At 38.9% G+C, this 18,882-nt stretch overlaps 1 protein-coding gene across 2 annotated transcripts; it reads right to left on the minus strand.

The window, feature by feature from the left end:
• Positions 1-10,439: 10,439 nt before the first annotated feature.
• Positions 10,440-18,156, minus strand: si:dkey-23o4.6 (retinol dehydrogenase 13). 2 transcript variants are annotated; one of them, XM_051718849.1, is made up of 7 exons: positions 17,687-18,156; positions 15,851-15,985; positions 15,564-15,752; positions 15,316-15,477; positions 15,014-15,133; positions 14,576-14,780; positions 10,440-14,341 (listed from the first exon to the last, which is right to left on the minus strand). In XM_051718849.1, the coding sequence occupies exons 1-7, from the start codon at positions 17,760-17,762 to the stop codon at positions 14,236-14,238; spliced, it is 993 nt and encodes a 330-aa protein (XP_051574809.1). In that variant the 5' UTR covers positions 17,763-18,156; the 3' UTR covers positions 10,440-14,235. The 2 variants fall into 2 exon arrangements, with proteins under 2 accessions (XP_051574809.1, XP_051574808.1); XM_051718848.1 differs by having other exon boundaries at positions 11,314-14,341; positions 15,564-15,755.
• Between the last annotated feature and the right edge of the window lie 726 nt (positions 18,157-18,882).

Genomic DNA, 18,882 nt, shown 5'->3' on the forward strand with positions numbered 1-18,882 from the left:
TCTCTGTAAACTGGGTCACCTTTTATCTCCCGTCTCTCACTGCAAACACAGAAACGGTAATTAGTAGCAATTAATCTCCTCCTTACCGCTTTCTCTGCAGATGGGCACTCGACCATGCCCTCACTTCCACACCCCTGTTCTAAACCATTTTGAAGCAATTTGAGTAAATATAAGAGTACTATTTTGAAGTCTTTTGTAAGAGCCACACTTCCTGCTGTCAGGTGGTGGCGCTATGACCGTGACCCAAAATAGCCGCATTCATGTGATCAACCCCCATTAGCAAACATACAGTTGAATTTTCATCAAAATCACACAATGCACACAGAAGATATAAGGCACTTCCTGTTTTCCATTTTTTGCCATAAATGTATTGCTTCGCCATGGCGACACCATTCAAAATATCAAAAATCTGTTCGCAATTCAGCATCTACAATGTCTTGGCATGATGTTACACAAATTTGGTGCCAGTCACATGAATCCCTTCGGAGGCGTATTTAAAAGTTCAGAGCCTGTGATTTTCAGAAAATCCAAAATGGCCAACTTCCTGTTGGGTGGAGCTAATGACTGTATGAAAGTTGTTTGGTTTTATGGGACCTATATATGTGCCAGTTTTGGTGACTGTAGGTGAAAATGGGGGTGTTACCGAAACCCCCTTACATGCCCATTTTCATGGGGGCACTACAGAGCCCACATCTGGTGCCAGTCACATTAATCCCCTTGAAGGAATATTTAAAATTTCAGGGCCTGCATTTTTCAGAAAATCCAAATTCAATCCAAAATGGCCAACTTCCTGTTGGGCAGAGCTAATGACTATATTTTTGAAAGTTGTCCGGCTTGATGAGAACAATATATGTACCAAGTTTGGCGACTGTAGGTGCAACTAACCCCGCCACTTTAGTCAAAAGGTTGTGCTACAGAGCCCCCCCAGCCATGCCCCTGTGTTAACTTTTGCCCAGACTTAATGGCCGACAACTGTGATGTGTGTGCAAAATATCATGAAACATAAGAGGGATATTTCAAAGTCTGTTAAAAGTGTCACACTTCCTTCCGCCAGTTGGTGGCACTATGACCGTGACCCACAATATCCACATCAATGTTATCAGCCCGCAAGGCCAAACATTTGGTTCAGTCTTGATGTAAATCACATGATGCACGCAGAAGATATGAGACACTTCCTTTTTCCCATTTTTTGACGCCACTTTATCGCGTCGCCATGGCAACATCGTTCGGTATATCAAAAATCAGTTTGCAATTTAGCATCGTCAATGTCTTGGCATGATGTTGCCCACATTTGGAACCTGTAACATGAAATCCCTAGGAGGAGTATTTCAAATTCCAGAGCATGCATTTTGCAAACAATCCAAAATGGCCGACTTCCTGTTGGGCAGAGCTTATGACTGTCAGCCTGAAAGTTGTCCAGCTTGATGAGATCTATATGTGTACATATATTTTGGGGGACGTTTTGGGATATCTTCATTTGGAAAAACGATCCATACATAAATTAAATAATGATGTTTAAAATTCTAATAATGCACAAAGTTTTCTGCTATGTTCAGGGTGTGGGTTAGGGTTAGTTAATTGTAGTTAGCTTTATACTAAAACAATAGAAGTCCATGATATGTCCCTGTGACGAGGAGGAGGGAGCGGCCGGGCTGTGAGGATGCACGCCTGGCGCTGAGTTGCCCCTTCAATGGGAGAGAGATAAGGAGGAGCCGGAGACACCAGAGAGAGAGAGAGAGAGAGAGACACAAGGAGCTGTGTGTGTGTGTTTGTGTGTCGACGTGTGTTTTGGTTATGCTGAAAAGCAGTTTTATGTTGTATTTTGTTTATTAAAAGTCTTTTTGGTTGATAACCCGGTTCCCGCTTCCTCCTTTCCAATGGACAAGAAGCTTGTCTGCCATACTGGTGCCAAAACCCGGGATTGGAGGAAGACGTGCCATCAGAGAGCTCTCACCGCTGACGGAGGATCGCAACACCGAGGATACACAATCCGGTGGTACTGGAGCGGTTCACCAGGAGGTGGAGGAGCCCACTGCCATCCGCCAGGAGGTGAAGAAGCCCGCTGACATCCGCCAGGAGGCAAAGTCAATTGCCATCGCCCAGCATCGTGGAGGATCGCTGCACAGCTGGCTGAGGACTGAATGGCAGTGTGGTCAGAAACCGGAGTGTTTTTCTTTTTTTCCTTTCTCTCTCCCCTCTCTCTCTCTTGGGCTCTCCCGCTCTCTTTCTCTCTCCCCTCTCCCTCACCTCATCCTACTCAGGTTCCCAGGAGGCGGGGAAGACAAGCCGGCTGCAGAACAGCCGAAGGGGCAACTCCTCCCCTCCATGCAGGGGCGGGGGGGAGTAGGTAATGCCGGTTGTTTCCCTGGGCTGAATCAGGTGTTGGGGGTATGTAACGAGGAGGAGGGTGTGGCCGGGCCGTGAGGATGCACGCCTGGCGCAGAGTTGCCCCAGTCAGCAGGAGAGAGATAAGGAGGAGCCGGAGACGCCAGAGAGAGAGCCGGAGACGCTGTGTGTGTGTGTGTGTGTGTGTGTGTGTGTGTGTGTGTGTGTGTGTGTGTCGACGTGTGTTTTGGTTATGTTGAAAAGCAGTTTTATGTTGTGTTTTGTTTATTAAAAGTCTTTTTGGTTGATAACCCGGTTCCCGCTTCCTCCTTTCCGATGAACAAGAGGCTTGTCTGCCACAGTCCCCATTTAGATAGTTGAGCAAACATGTGTGTGGGTGGGTGGGTGTACTAATTTATAGTAATCTTAGTCTTAGTGTCTTGTGACAGATGCTGATAAAAAATATATCTGAAGGACTGACTATATAATGAGCAGATTGACCAGATGTTGTCATGCTGCATGGAGTGGAGTCAAGCTGTAAATTGACTTCAGCCTCAAGATTTGCAATACTGGTTTTAGACAACATGGCAATTGCGATGTCTAGAGCCTGAAAGATACCTTGTCAAAACCTAGATGCACCATAATTCACTTATCCATGTCTTCAGGAGATAAAAACATTAAGACATCTCGCTGCTTTAGAATCCCTAAAAAGAAAGGCTAATTGCTTTCTGGACCATCATAAAACATAGGGTGACCACAATAGACACCATGGACACCAGTCATCTGAGCTATTGTCCGTTGAAATGTGTTTCAATAGTTGATAACTAACCATGGCTCATGACTAACCCAAACAGAATTTGTCCAACATATTCTATGCTGAATTCTGCAGAATGGATTTTTAGATGGCAAAATGCATTAAACAGAGCTGAGGCTGCTCTGTGCCTAATTTAAAGCATTTCTACAAATGTTTATTACAACTTATTACAATTTTTATAAATGTTTATTGTTATTTGCAAAAACCATTTAAAAAAACGAATGTGCAAGGGTAATGAAAGAATGACACATTCAAATCAACTGGAATTCTCTCTGTTAAATTCTTTGTAGGCCTGCTCACTGGCAAATTGCACAGAAACTTTAACTTAAGTTTAAAGGTATGAATTCTTAGGACAGGGTTAGGAAACTGAAGTTTATAGTGGCCCAAAGCACATGTGGAATGTGAAATCAAGCCTTAAAATTTGAAGTGGCCTTTCAGCTGTGCTGACACAGACAGACAATCTGTCCACAAACTGTGTGGGCTGATTCAGCAGAAAAGTAGCAGCAATAAAAGCTACTCCATCCTAATTGGCTTCTTGTTTCAGTTTGGATAGGAAAATGTGTAGCCTTCAGTCATGTTGTTGTTTTCATTGACTGTGTTAAGGGTATAAAAACTAGATTTTTTTTAACTTAGATTTTTTTTTTTTTCTAAAGAAAATCTGAGTTGTGAGTGGTGCCATAACAATGCTATGGTGTTTACAGTGGTTTTAAGCATATTGCTTCAGATACTAGGGTATTCTGAGTGGTTGATAGGGTGTTCTGGAAGGTTGCAAGGTGGTTGCTCCCCTCTGGACCCCTCTTTAAGTCTATAGAATTTGTTCGCCCATTTTATTGTCCGCCTGGCAAAAATATGTCTCATCACTTAGAAAATTAATAGCACACTCTGTAAAAATAAAAAAAAAAGCTTTATCAGGTAACCTAAAAATGCCTCGTGTAGTAGCATCTTAATGAACTGGTTTTTTAAATTACAAATATAATTTTATATTATTATTATTTAATGAAAGAAGAAGACTACCTTAAGCTGCACCAACGGAAGTAAATGTAACCATTCAGATAAAATAGAAATAGCTCCTTAACTGCACATTTTAAATTGTTTCATTGAAACTCTTCTCAACAGGCTGCACAATTTGGGAGATTTATCTACAACTTGCATTCCTTTCTTTACATAATTGTTTGAGAAGAAGATAAATAGAAGACTAAAAATACTCTCCAGTTACATTACAGTGATGGCTGTCTTTTGTGTGTATTGTTACCTTACACTGGTAAATGAAACATTCAGTGAAACCTCATCTGCCCGACACTGATGAAGCTACTCGTCAACCTTTAAGTGACCTGGTAGTAAAATGTTGGTGTAGAGTGAGTTGTGGAATTGTAACCTCTTCAGACATGTTGTCCCACTGACATTTAAGGGAAAACATCAAACACTAAGAGTATGATTTCACTAGTTAATAATGCTCACATCCCAGGAATGCATTACTTTTGAAAAACAAAACCAGGGTCAGGGTTAAAATTAAAGTGTTTAATGTCTTTGCCACTAATGCGTCACCAAACAGAACAGCAAAAATTGTTACTGTTTTCTACTATGCTATGAAAGCTAATGTTCTCTGTTAATGGTACAGAGCATTCTCTTTCTATTTAACTTAGAACTGGGTTCATCAAGCCAGTTATGCAATGTCAACAGCATACAACCACACTCCCTGTTCTATGTGTATTTGAGGACATTGTACATGAAAGCATTGTGTCTCTTAGTCTTTTGACCTTGTTAACCAAATATGAGAAACAATATGTTGTAAATTTCTCTACATGACATGATAATAAAGTTACGCAACAATGTACCCATCTCCTCAACATGACACAAATTTGACTCATATCCATAGCAAAAACCATGTGGGACGAGTTATACACCAAAGATTAATACTTTAGGTTAGGTTGAGTATGAGTAATACTGCACCACTGATTAAAAAGTTTCTGTTCATTTTTGGCTTCTCTACCTATAGGTAGTATAAAATAACAAATGCTGTTATTTCATTCTGGGGGTTTTCTTTGTAAATAAAGTACTTTTTATGTAATCTGAAAACTTGCAAAGAGCACTTCTAAAGTACAAAGTTTCAGTAACAATCCAAACTGTCACATTACAACAGTCCAGATATATGGAAATGTTCAAAACAAGTTAAACTGTGTTCTTAATTTAATTTTCCACTTGCTAAATGTGCTTAAGATTCAGTTTCTGTTCAAGAGAAGCTTATATCATTCTATAAATATAGAGATTATTTTGTTGTTGTTGTTGTTGTTGTTGTTGTTGACAAAAGATGGATTGCTTCTCTCCTGACACAAGCGTAGCTTTAACTGGAAGAGACACAACTAGGTCCTGTAATGCTAGCCTGAAACGGAACTCTGGAGACCCATCAATTATAAAGTAGACCAACGTTAGGGACCTTTAGTGACACTCTCCCCTGCCCGCTATCTTTCTTGAATACCTTTGACCAACCCAAATAATAGAAGAATAACAACAGTTTCCTTTTCCAAGTCTCTATGTGGTTTCTCTATGACAAACCAGGAAATATGTAGCAGATATACTATTCACGGGTGTGTCTCACTTAGAGCAGCCAGGTTTACATGCTTTGCATCACTGAACGACCCTTAACCAGATAATGTGATAGCCTAGAAACTATATGACATTTCCTCTAAACGGGAACACAAGGAGTTTAAAACGCATAATAAAAAGCTCTATTTATAACTGTAAAAGACTTCACCAGCAAAAAATTAATAAATAAATACAAATAAAAATTTAATAGGCTTATCTATAAAAATTTCTACTATATTTCAATCAGGCTTCAACAAGTTGGAGCCTGTATATCAGTCCACAGCCCTTTGTGGACAATGTGTCATTTTTGGACTGTATTTTAGCATTGCAGGGTAGTCTGAGGTTTATGTGTGATCCGAGTGCCTCTCATTCATTATTTACACATCTTTTATTGAGTGGTCATTATTTATAAGCTTTAAAAAGGGAGCAGTGCCCTCTCGCTCATCCTTTAGAGAGGATCTATCTTGTCATTAAAGCAATCAATCATCTGTTAGAAATACAAAATATAACATTTTGACAGAAATCTAAGTGTTTTACAGTTGGAGGTAATAAAATCATTTTTGTTGAAGGTGAAGTGTGTAATGTCTGAGCTACTAGACACTAGCGGCACCACAAAACTGAAAAAATAATGACTAACTAGTTTCCCAAACACTTCCCTCTCTGCCATTGGTCAAATAAATAGATAGTCTCACCCCAAACTCACGCTATTGGTTGAGCCAATGTTGCTATGTTGGATTGGACGGAATGCTCAGATAAATAGAGCAATGTTTTTATAATGCCACAGAGTTTAGACTTTGCAGAGGATTCAACCTACAAATTGCCATAGTTGTCTCTTCATATTACTTCAAGGTGGGAAAGGAAAAAGTATTTTTTAAAAATTGAAAAAATTAGACAAACTTCAACTCAACAAAAATAACGTTCTGTATTTTAAGTTGATTATTCAAATACCGAGCCACCAGAGCAATTATACAATATTAGTACAAAGCAGGTCACTGGGTTTCAAATATTGATCCACTCCACTGCAGTACAGTGCTGTTGTTTGCCAAGTGCTCTTTCTCCATCACAGACAGGCACAGTTTTGTGTTTTTCCATTTAGAACAGTGTGGCCAATTGAAAATGTCTGGCAGCTACATTAGGTTAGATAATGCAATCGAAGCTCTGGAAATCAATACAGCCTTTTCTCTCACTCATTACAAAGCCTGTGATCATACAGCCACAATCACAGTGACTTTCAATAAATATATGAGCTTGTATAAAACACAACACAATAACATTTTATTCAGAATTTTCTATGAAGCCATCCTTTCCCTGAATACAATAAAGGTGAGAAAGGAGCAGTCTTGATTTAGCCATTGCACTGATTTTATCAGCTATTGTGCTAAGTAATTTATTCATAGTTACTAGTTACACTACTGTTGCTCTCAAATTGTATCACTGGGTCACAGCGAGGAGATGCAGGAATAGAATCTTTCAATTATAAACACTGGAGTGGAACAATGATATAACCATCACACAATAACAAAACAAGGAAACACTTCAAGGACTGACCAAGGAATGGGGCAAAACTAGAGGATATTTATACAAAAAGGAACTAATGAGGGAATGGAATACAGGTGAGGATAATAAGGAACAGATGGAAGTGATGAGGGAAGTGAACTATGGGAGATGTAGTCCAGGGGAAAACTTCAAAATAAGAGTCCTTGAAGAAAATGAAGGGGACAGACTGTGACACAAATAATTATCTTAGCTTGAAGTTCCTGAAGAAAGTGTGATTGGTGGTTGCCCATGCAAACTTGCTGCCATAATGCTAGGGTGTTCTGAGTGGTTGGCCTTTCTGGAAGCAATAACCAATAGACATGTAGAGACAGTGCACAGTGTTATAAACACAATAAATGTTTCTATAAAATATAATAAAATGTGATGGGTCATGCAGCGACTTCAGTGAAGGCCCGTTTATTGGTTTTCACCATAATTTTAACAAAAGTTTAACGTAAAAGTACATGTATTCTCTTGTTAAACATACTATAAATATTCACCTTTAATTATACAGTAAAATCATACTTTTTACATCTAAAATATATAATTTTAACAATATTGTACTGTAAAATTGCATGTATTGCCTTGTTAAATACTGTATATTATACATTTTTTACAGTATATGCAGCCTATGAACGTTTTTTTTTTACTGCAATAAACAATAAAATCGGTCTTAAAACGTTTTGCTGTATTTGTAAAGACATCTTCAGAAATTCTGCCTTACAAAGTCAAAACACAGTAACTCCGCTAACACTGAAACAGAGAGAAATGTCTTATAGTAACTTGGTTTTAGTGCAGATTCTGTTGTTACTGCAGTCATCTTACTATGTTTTCTATTAATCTGAGCAAAGTCGAGTCAAACCCATCGGTCAAAGGACAGATCATAGTCTAAGAGTATCATAATTCAGTTTTGACAAAATGTAAAGTTATTTGCCGTTATACAGCAGTATGTCAAATCACAACCACACACGCACACATTTGTATCCTCAAACGGCTTCAAATCCCTAAGAAGGTGTATTTGTGGGGGTGTCTTGATGAGTAAGCAGCCTGTGGATGACTGTGTGCTATCCCATTAGCTGCTGGTAATAACTGCCCGTCTAAGACCCTTTTCACTCTCCCTTGGCCCACTGCCCTGCCATGTCCTCCACCTTCTTGCATAGTCCCAACAAGTTAACTGTTGTTGATTCCAAGATCAGGAAGATGAGCTCAGGTTTCAATCAAATGTTATGCAGGGCCAGTCTTGCCACACTGATTATCCCCTGAGATAAAAACAGTTCCTTTTGTGAGTAAAAGAGTGAGTGTATATTCTTCATGTTGCACCACCCTCTCTGTATCCCTAGGTTATTTTTATTTTATTTCCTTTGTGCCAGCACCCCATGGTTCACATAGCTTTAGAGGTTGTTTGTGAGTGTGTGTATAGCCCAGGGAGACTCATAAATGACAGAGACCAATGATGACCCCTAAGAGACTGCAAATCATATTGGCTTGCCTGGAATATAGCAGTGAGAGCCCTGCACACTAGTCCATTCTTTGGAGTGAAAGACCTCTCCATGTACCATTATTGTTGAGTCTGCTGCATTCCAGCACTGACTCAGTGTTGCCCAGTAAATAGGGTACTAGATATTTCAAATGAAAATGAAAATTCTATCATCATTTACTCATCAGCATGTTGTACCGAACCCATAAACTTTTTTTCTTCCTTGAAAAACAAAAGGAGATGTTAGGCAGAATGTTAGCCACATTGACTTTCAATGTATGAAAAAAAAAAAAAAAAAAAGATGCATTCAAACTGAATGGCTGTCATTCTGCCAAACATCTCTTTTTGTTTTCCATGGAGGAAATTCAGAAAAGTTTGGAAAATCTGGCATGAGGGTAAATAAATAATGATGATAGAATTTTAAATTTTCTGTGAATTATCCCTTTAAGATGAATAGAATTCCCATAGATATAGTGATTGTGAAGGCTGACTTAATGGGGCCCCAACAGTCAAGTCAACTGAATGGGTCAACAGTTGCCGTGACCCCTCGGCTCTTGGAGCCAACCACACTGGGGCACTGGAAGATGATGCTTTTATGATCTTTTCAGAGCTCCACTGAGGTTTTACTAAGGCCCTCCTAGTTCCCACAAATCCTCCCAAAAGCCTCATCAATGCTTAATATATTGGGGGGGGGGGGGCAGAATGTAAGGGAATAACAGCCTCCAGTATGATCACACTGGAAGTCGGCATGTTGTTTACGATTGTTCCGGTATCCTAGGATCAGACACATTATGTCGACTGTCCAACAAGCGCCATCTCCTATCAGATATGTTTGCATCAGCTCCAGCATGATTACCTACCCCTGTGGCGTGACCGCGAGCACACTGCATCAGCAGCATGGGAGACCAGCGTTCGGAGTTGAAACCAGGAAGTAGTCACGCATCAGTCACGAGAGCAATGTTTAGGTTTGGGAGTACAGTTTATAAATTATGCATTCTTCTTCACCGTATTACAGCCTATAAAGCTGAAAACTACTCGCTTCACAACTCGCTTTTGGCGCCCCTCCGTGGACATTTCACCTGGAAAATGGAGCTGCCCATACGCCCAACAATTGTTACCGCTTAGTTTACATTTCGGTAAGCACAGACCGATTTCAGCTAAAGAAAAGTTTACCTACTGTTTCCGATTTATTCACTTTCACTGTATGATGCAATGAAAGGAAATGGCGACTGAGGCTAACATTCAGCCTAATATCTTCTTTTGTGTTTCACAGAAGAAACAAATTTATTTGGGTTTGGAGTGACGTGAGGGTAAGTAAACAATGACAGAATTTTATTTTTTGATTGAATTATCCCCTTAATTTTAATGCAAAGTCCTTTAATCGTGATAAAAAATAATTAGTTACCTACAAGGTTTATTTTAACTTGCCATATCCCCAAGGCTGATTTTTGTCTAATAAAAATATGAGAAGGGAAGTTGAGAAGTTGAAAGGGGAGACTTGTGCAGGCATGAAGACAAACACAGCAGGAGACTAGAAGGAAGTTGTTGTCCCTCTTTTGTGGCCAGTTGCAACTATTCACATTTTGTTGCTTTAAATAACAAAAGAGTTGCAGGTTTAAATGCTTTTATTAAAACCTTGATAAGCTAGAAGCCAATGAGATTTCGTCTGTAAGTGACAGATTATGTAACATTAATAAACCCCTATAAAAATAAAAAAAGAAGCTCAACGTATAACCACACATTTGAATATAAACTGAAAAATGTTGTGATGTGTTGGCTACATGTAAATTTCACTCAGTCCAACCTACATGAATGTCACGTTGAAATGAATCCACATGCATCTGAAAATATGAGAGCACAACTGATTTTCATAAAAGAGGGTGTAGCCTACCTATTACACTTGTGCAACATCTGCTATTTTGTTTATATGCAAGTTAAAGGGATTGTTCCACCTCAAAATGAAAATTCTTTCATCATTTACTCATCCTCATCCTTTACTCTCCAAACCTGTATGACTTTCTTTTATAGTGGAGCACAAAAGGAGGTGCTTGGCAGAATGTTAGGGACTGACAGCCTCAGTCACCATTCATTTTCATTGTATGAAATAAAAGATGGGTGCCAATTCTTTTCTTTTTTTTTACCCAATTCCCAGTGAGCTTTTAAATCCTTGTAGTCGTGTAGTGATTCGCCTCAATCTGGGTGGCGGAGGATGAATCCCAGTTGCCGCTGTGTCTGAGACCAACAACTGTATCACGTGGCTTGTTGAGCGCATTGCCACATAGGGTGTGTGGAGCCTTCACACCATCCACTGCGGCATCTGTGCTCAACTCACCATGTGCCCCACTGACAATGAACCACATTATAGCGACCATAAGGAGTTTTTAGGCCAATTTGGTTGCTTAGGAGACCTGGCTGGAGTCACTCAGCATGCCCTGGGATTTGAACTAGCGAACTCCAGGGGTTGTAGACAGTGTCTTTTACCACTGAGCTACCCAGGCTCCCCGGGTGCCAATATTCTTCAAAATGTTTCCTCTTGTGTTCCATGGAAGAAGGAAGACATATGAGTTTGGAACAAAATGAGACTGAGTAAATGATGACAGAATTTTAAATTTTTTGATGAATTACACCTTTAACATTAATTGTTTTCTTTTGGCTCAGGCTTTTAAAGCATGGCTTGGTGGAATAAAGTACAGAAGACACTCTTCCTACATTATTTACAGACATTACATGTATAGACAGGCAGGCGCCGGGCATTGCCCATTGGGGCCAGGCCTGCAAGCCACTCATTGATTGGGCACAGCTTTAGTAAAGTGCAGGATATGAGTATGTTTAGTGAATTATGTCGACCATAAAAGATGTGCTAATGGTGCAACCTAAATTGCATTGGGAGTTGGATCATTTGATTGGCCCAGTAATTGGTTTTTAATTTGATTTAATCTGTATTTTCCATATTATGGCACCCGTAAATGACTGAGGGTGCCGTGCATTGTCACACAGTCTTTGACTAATCACTTTTTTTTCACTAATCTTGTTTTTGTGAAACATCTTTGTCTTGCTGAGAAACAAAAGTGGTTTTGGGCACCCGGTAGTTGTTACACACGCATTATTACCAGACAGATATTATCAGTAACGAGTTTACCAAGAAATGAATGCAAGAAAATGAATTAGCTGTTTAGATGCCAATTTTACACACAAATGATTCCCTGGAGCAAAACTTGACCTGGGACAGAAGCTCCATTGAAGAATCAAATGTGTTGTTTACAGGCAAGGAACACATCAGCAAAATCCTTCAGTGTTAAACAGACAATTCCTTGCCAAAATCTGTTGACTTCCATTATGCAACACAGTCGTATTTATTTGCATGTAAGGATTTACAGAAAAAGCACACCAGCCATAAAAGAAGTATGTTAACTCATATTATAATTGCATATTTTTTTTTAAAATGAGCACGAGATTGCTGCAAATCGATTTTTACAGCCACAAAACAACCAATCTTGAAAATGTATAAACAGTGAAATTGTAAGTATATTAATAATAAATAAAATTGTAACTTATCAAACACCCTAAAGGAAATCTGGGATGCGCAAAATTTAAATAATGGAAATAGAAGAGATAAAACTAGAAAAGAAAAATAAATACTAGACATCATGGTTCAAAATTAATGGAGCAAAAATGTCCCAAAATTAAAATTGCTTACATTGAAGTACTAGATGCAAACTACCAGTACATGACACAGAGTATACAGTATTTTTTATGGTTTTAAAAATATGCATTCATAAAGATAAAAATACCATTAAAAAAAAAAATCAACTCCAGGGGGTAAATATTGTCATTTAAAGGAATAGTTCACCCAAAACTGAAAATTCTCTTATCATTTACTTACCCTCATGCCATCCCAGATGTGTATGACTTTCTTTCTTCAGCAGAACACAAAGTTTTTAGAAGAATATCTCAGCTCTGTAGGTCCATACAATGCAAGTGAATGGTGATCAGACCTTTGTAGCTCAAAAAAAAAAAAAAAAAATCACATAAAGGAAACACAAAAGTAATCCATATGACTCCAGTGTTTAAATCCATATCTTCAGAAGCAATATAATAGGTATGGGTGAGAAACAGAACAATATTTAAGTCCTTTTTTTAAATCTCCACTTTCACTTTCAGATATGAAAGTGAAACTAAACAGGCACCACATGCTACTTTCAGATGTAAAAGTGAAAGTGGAGATTTAGTGTAAAAATGGACTTAAACACCTATTATATCATTTCTGAAGATACGGATTTAACCACTATGGATTACCCCTATGTTTCCTTTATGTGTTTTTTGGAGCTACAAAGGTCTGATCACCATTCACTTGCACTGTATGGACCTACAGAGCTGAGATATTCTTCTAAAAATCTTCATTTGTGTTCTGCTGAAGAAAGAAAGTCTGGGATGTCATGAGGGTAAGAAAATGATTAGAGAGTTTTCATTTTTGGGTGAACTATACCTTTAACGGTTACGTGTATTTGTGGCACACATAGTCTTACGCAATGCAGTTTTTAGCATGTCTTGTTCTGTTTGACCATTTTTATATTGATTGTTATACACACTGATTGTGGAATCTACCTAATCACAACTGTAACCTACAACCAAGTCATGTAAATCAAGGTCTGCTTTTTTCCATCACATATTTTCCATTTGTTTGCAAATTGACCTGCAATGCTGCCTTGTTGTATCATAATGTACATACAGGGATCTTTAAAAATATATAATACTGTTTCCAAAAACACATCTTTAATGCCATCTAGTGGTTAAAGTAAATCATACATATTTATACAGTATATGTATACACATTTTCAAAGCAACCTAGCTCTCTTAAGCTTTTTTTATGACTCTTATGGTAGTTTGTTCTGATATAGCCACAAAATTAAATGTGATGGAATGTACCGAGTATTATCGTGTTATTAGGAAATGACCTCTGAGAACAAAGCATTCAAAACATTTCTAGAGTTTTAAGAAGTTGTTGGATGGTTAAAAACCGCATATGTGTGATAACTAACAGTCCCACTCCGAACTCCAATGTCATTGGTTGCTCTATTGTTGCTGTTGGTCTGGTCGGGATGTTCAAACAAACAGCAATGTTTTGATAGCACCACAGAGCCACCGTGTTTACACTTTTTGGCTGAATTAACCTATGAATGGCATACTTAAAACTGTCAATACACATTAACCTGGAATATGAGAAAGTTTTTTTAACACTGAAAAAAATGACACACTTTCAACTTTAACCAATGGAAACTCTTTAAATTTTCTGGGGTTTCCTGAGGTTTTTCCAAACAAATAAAGTGCTAGCAAATGCCATCTTCTAATGAAAACCATATTGTTTGCCCTGACACTAGCTCTGCCATGACTTCCTGTCTGCGTTTCTGCCACTTCGCGAGAGTTTGGGTCGCAGGTATCACCATTAGCGGGCATCCCTGCAACCAGAAAGAGTGAAGTAGTATGTGTGCCGTACGACGTGTCATCGTCGATCATTTAGTCCAACTAGCCGAGCACTTTCCTCCCACAAACTTCTAGCCACTGCATCATCTTTACCTTCTGGAGCAGGGTCTTTTTCAGCACAATCACTGTGATATACATAAAACTCATTTTAGCATACATACTTGCAAGGTGCAAATTACACATTGACATCCCCCCCACCACCACCCCTGCCCATAATTCACACTATGCATATTAACAGATCACAGGCACACATACACCAGTCTAGGTTCACTTAAATACCAAGTCTATTTGATAGTGAAATGGTCCCTGCTCTAGCAGCTGACAAATTCAGGGATTTACCCTGATATCAGTCTGTTTACCTGAAGTAGCAGCCAGACTTCTTCTCTAAGCCCTCTGTGACAGCACAGTAGATGGAGGTCTGTGCACCCTGCCAGGGAGTTTTCATCAGCAGCATGCAGGGCAAAGACAGTAAAGTCTTTAGCATGGGGTACCACGACTCAATATGGCGGCTCAGCTCTGTACGAATCACTCCTGGATGCAAGCAGTACGAGGACACTCCAGTGCCTAAACATGTCAAATGTTTGTGTAATCGCTTTATTTGTAGATGAAATGGTTACAAAGTTAATTAAATACAGACAATGACACTATAAATGCCAATTTCAAACATGAATGAATACAAAAAAATAGAACATTCTCTACTTCTTTTTGTGAACAAACAATAGTCCACTATTAAAAATTATACATTTTTGGCTGCAGTGAGCTTGTTTGCTATGCTAAGAACTTTAATAGTATGTTACCTTTCATTCTTCGTGCAAGTTCTCTAGAGAAAAGCACATTGGCCAGTTTACTCTGTTTATAGCTGACTAAAGGGCTGTAAGGCCTTTTGTCAAAAAACAGGTCATCAACTTCAATCTTTCCTGTAAGAAAACATCAACAAATGTAATTTCATTGCACAAGTATGGATATATACTAAGGGTGATTACAAGTGTCTTTTCATCATTATTATATAAATATAACAAAATAATTGATATAGTCTGGTTTGAAAATAGCTCCAGTCTGTATTTTGGGCATGCTGATTATCAATCAAAAAGGAGATTACCGCCAACATGAGCAATGCTGGACACAGTCACTACACGGCTGGGGGAGGATTTCTTAAGCATCCCTAATAGTAAATTGGTCAGAAGGAAATGTCCCAAGTGATTGACAGCCAGCTGTGTCTCAAAGCCATCCTCTGTGGTCCACTTGGGGCACATCATCACACCTGTCAGAAAAAAAATGACCAGTCTCAAATGTACCTTTAAGTCTGTAAGAGCAGTTAGATCAGCCTACGATGAGTTTCTCACTTGCCTGCATTGTTGATGAGTATGTCTAGTCGTTCTTCTGTGGCAATGAACTCCTTGGCAAATTCTTGGACAGAGTAGAGAGAAGCCAGATTCAAGTGTCGGATGACTACATTGCCATTTCCTGTGGAGCGGCGAATATGCTCTGCAGCGTTCTCAGCACGAGTCAGATCCCGGCAGGCCATCACGACCCGAGCTCCTTATTACACACAAGCACATACCTAGACACTAATATGCAAACCAAACAGTAAGGGCATTAATAAAGTAGATGAATATCTAAATAACATGCCATACCTCTGCAAGCCATATCTCTTGCTGTTTCCCTGCCAATCCCAGTATTGGCACCAGTGACCACAACTGTCTTTCCATCTAGACGAACACGGCTTTTGCAGACACCACCAGATATCCATTTCCGCAGCACCATAAAGCCTATATGAGACATGGAATTAATGCTATGTAGACAATGCTTAGTGTAAAGTTTATAGCAGATACTCCACCACTTCACTAGCAATCTTGAAAATCTATGTACAGTGCATCCGGAAAGTATTCACAGCGCTTCACTTTTTCCACATTTTGTTATGTTACAGCCTTTTTCCAAAATGGATTAAATTCATTATTTTCCTCAAAATTCTACAAACAATACCCCATAATGACAACGTGAAAGAAGTTTGTTTGAAATCTTTGCAAATTTATTAAAAATAAAAAAATAAATAAAAAAATAAAAAAAAACACACACATGTACATAAGTATTCACAGCCTTTGCTCAATACAAGCACCTTTGGCACCAATTACAGCCTCAAGTCTTTTTGAGTATGATGCTACAAGCTTGGCACACCTATTTTTGGGCAGTTTCTCCCATTCTTCTTTGCAGGATCTCTCAAGCTCCATCAGGTTGTATGGGAAGCGTCGGTGCACAGCCATTTTCATTTCTCTCCAGAGATGTTCAATCGGGTTCAAGTCTGGGCTCTGGCTGGGCCACTCAAGGACATTCACAGAGTTGTCCCGTAGCCACTCCTTTGTTATCTTGGCTGTGTGCTTAGGGTCGTTGTCCTGTTGGAAGATGAGCCTTCGCCCCAGTCTGAGGTCCAGAGCGCTCTGGAGCAGGTTTTCATCAAGGATGTCTCTGTACATTGCTGCATTCATCTTTCCCTCGGTCCTGACTAGTCTCCCAGTTCCTGCCACTGAAAAACAATCCCACAGCATGATGCTGCCACCACCATGCTTCACTGTAGGGATGGTATTGGCTAGGTGATGAGCGGTGCCTGGTTTCCTCCAGACATGACGCTTGCCATTCAGGCCAAAGAGTTCAGTCTTTGTTTCTCACGGTCTGAGAGTCCTTCAGGTGCCTTTTGGCAAACTCCAGGCGGGCTGTCATGTGCCTTTTACTGAGGAGTGGCTTCCGTCTGGCCACTCTACCATACAGGCCTGATTGGTGGAGTGCTGCAGAGATGGTTGTTCTTCTGGAAGTTTCTCCTCTGTGTGGATGTGATTTTTTTTCCGTTTTTTATTTTTAATAAATTTGCAAAGATTTCAAACAAACTTCTTTCACGTTGTCATTTTGGGGTATTGTTTGTAGAATTTTAAGGAAAATAATGAATTTAATCCATTTTGGAAAAAGGCTGCAACATAACATAAAATGTGGAAAAAGTGAAGCGCTGTGAATACTTTCCGGATGCACTGTATTTGAAAAAATAATATGTATAAAGATGTATAGATCAGGTAATATATAACAGGTAGTGTGTTGTACAAGACAATAAAATTAGTCTAAATATTTATTCTTAATAATAAATAATTATTATATAATAAAAGTCTAAATAATAAAAAACGTAATATTTTATCTTAAATGACATTGAAATACGCCTTAAATTCAAATATTCAAAGTCATATTTAACAATATTATACATTTAATACAAGATTTATTCCACAACCTAATTTGTAAAAGATGTGACAAACTACACCCCAAACTTAGATTTTAATGACATATAGCACACATAACAGTACAGATCAAACACATTGCATTTGAATGGTTTTCATAGTCAATAAAATAACGCTTATTGTTTACTTTAGAATCTTGATTTGGGATTTGAAAGATTCTAATTAAGGATCCAAAGATGTCAGACAACAACTTACTGAGTGCCGCCAGCGCGATGACAGCGCAATAGTTCACTCGATCAGTTGACGTAATGTGATCCCTCATATCTCTCATCTTGCAGTATCCAAACAGAATAACCCCGAAGATGTCACATTGGGTGCTCTCGTCTGTGCAGAACGGGGGCTATAAATAGGGCTTGAGCAACTTAAACAACAGCTTATCGGCTGCTTTACGCTTCGCCCACTGGCTGATTACGCGCGTCTCTCTGCAAAATTCCCCATGTTTATGAAACTTCACTTGTTGCAGTATCACACACAAAATAAATAAATAAATATGTTTACTACAAGGCTATTAGAGATCTGATTGTGGGTTAAGTACAATATGCACTATTCGATTTGGTTATGATGAGAATAATGCAAATGTTGCCGTATTTTGAGTTTTTGAAGTACATAATGAAATACCACAACTCGAGTTCGTCATGACCAAAAAAAAAAAAAAGGTCGCCATGACCTAGAAAATGGCGCGAGCGCGCGCGCACTCACGCACGCGCGGACTCACACAAATATACTGGGGCAGATACTGTGTCTATCTAGTGTTTTATCAATGCTTTGTGTAAACATTTTTTTTTTTTTTTACAACATTTGTATTCGATATTTTATATAGGAGAGTTATTAAATAATCAATAATTTACTTTGTGAACTAAGTTTAGAAAATACCATTCTGTGATGGTCTTTACGGTTTAACTGCAAACCATCAGCAACATGTTGAATAAAATCCCAACACTTTCTGCGTTTTCACTAATAAACGTCAATTGTTACTATGTCGTTGAAAACAAGGAAGCCATTTTCTTGTTCCAGTAACCACTCCTCTTCATTTCGGAGATTACAGCCAATCAGAGATTAGAATCCAAAACCGGAAATGGCGTTTTTTTGCGATCAACCAATCAGAGCGATAGAAAGAGCTGAACCTCTGCCCCCTTCGCGCACTTATTTGTCTCGTCAGTGACGTCCCGGCTGGCTTTGTGTTCTTTCAGTATATCACTTTGAATATAATTCACTATATACTATATACCGGTAAGTAATATTTATAAATTCGACAATTTTTGTTGGTTCCGGGTCTTACTTCACTCGTTTGATGGTCGGCGTCCGTTAACTGTTCAGAGGACAGGGCAGTATGCGGAGTGCGTACTCTGAACGATAGGCGCCGTGTTAAAGGGGTTACAGCATAATTTGTG

This window comes from Myxocyprinus asiaticus, chromosome 15 (assembly GCF_019703515.2).
Source record: "Myxocyprinus asiaticus isolate MX2 ecotype Aquarium Trade chromosome 15, UBuf_Myxa_2, whole genome shotgun sequence".
In the NCBI taxonomy this organism is placed as follows: domain Eukaryota; kingdom Metazoa; phylum Chordata; class Actinopteri; order Cypriniformes; family Catostomidae; genus Myxocyprinus; species Myxocyprinus asiaticus.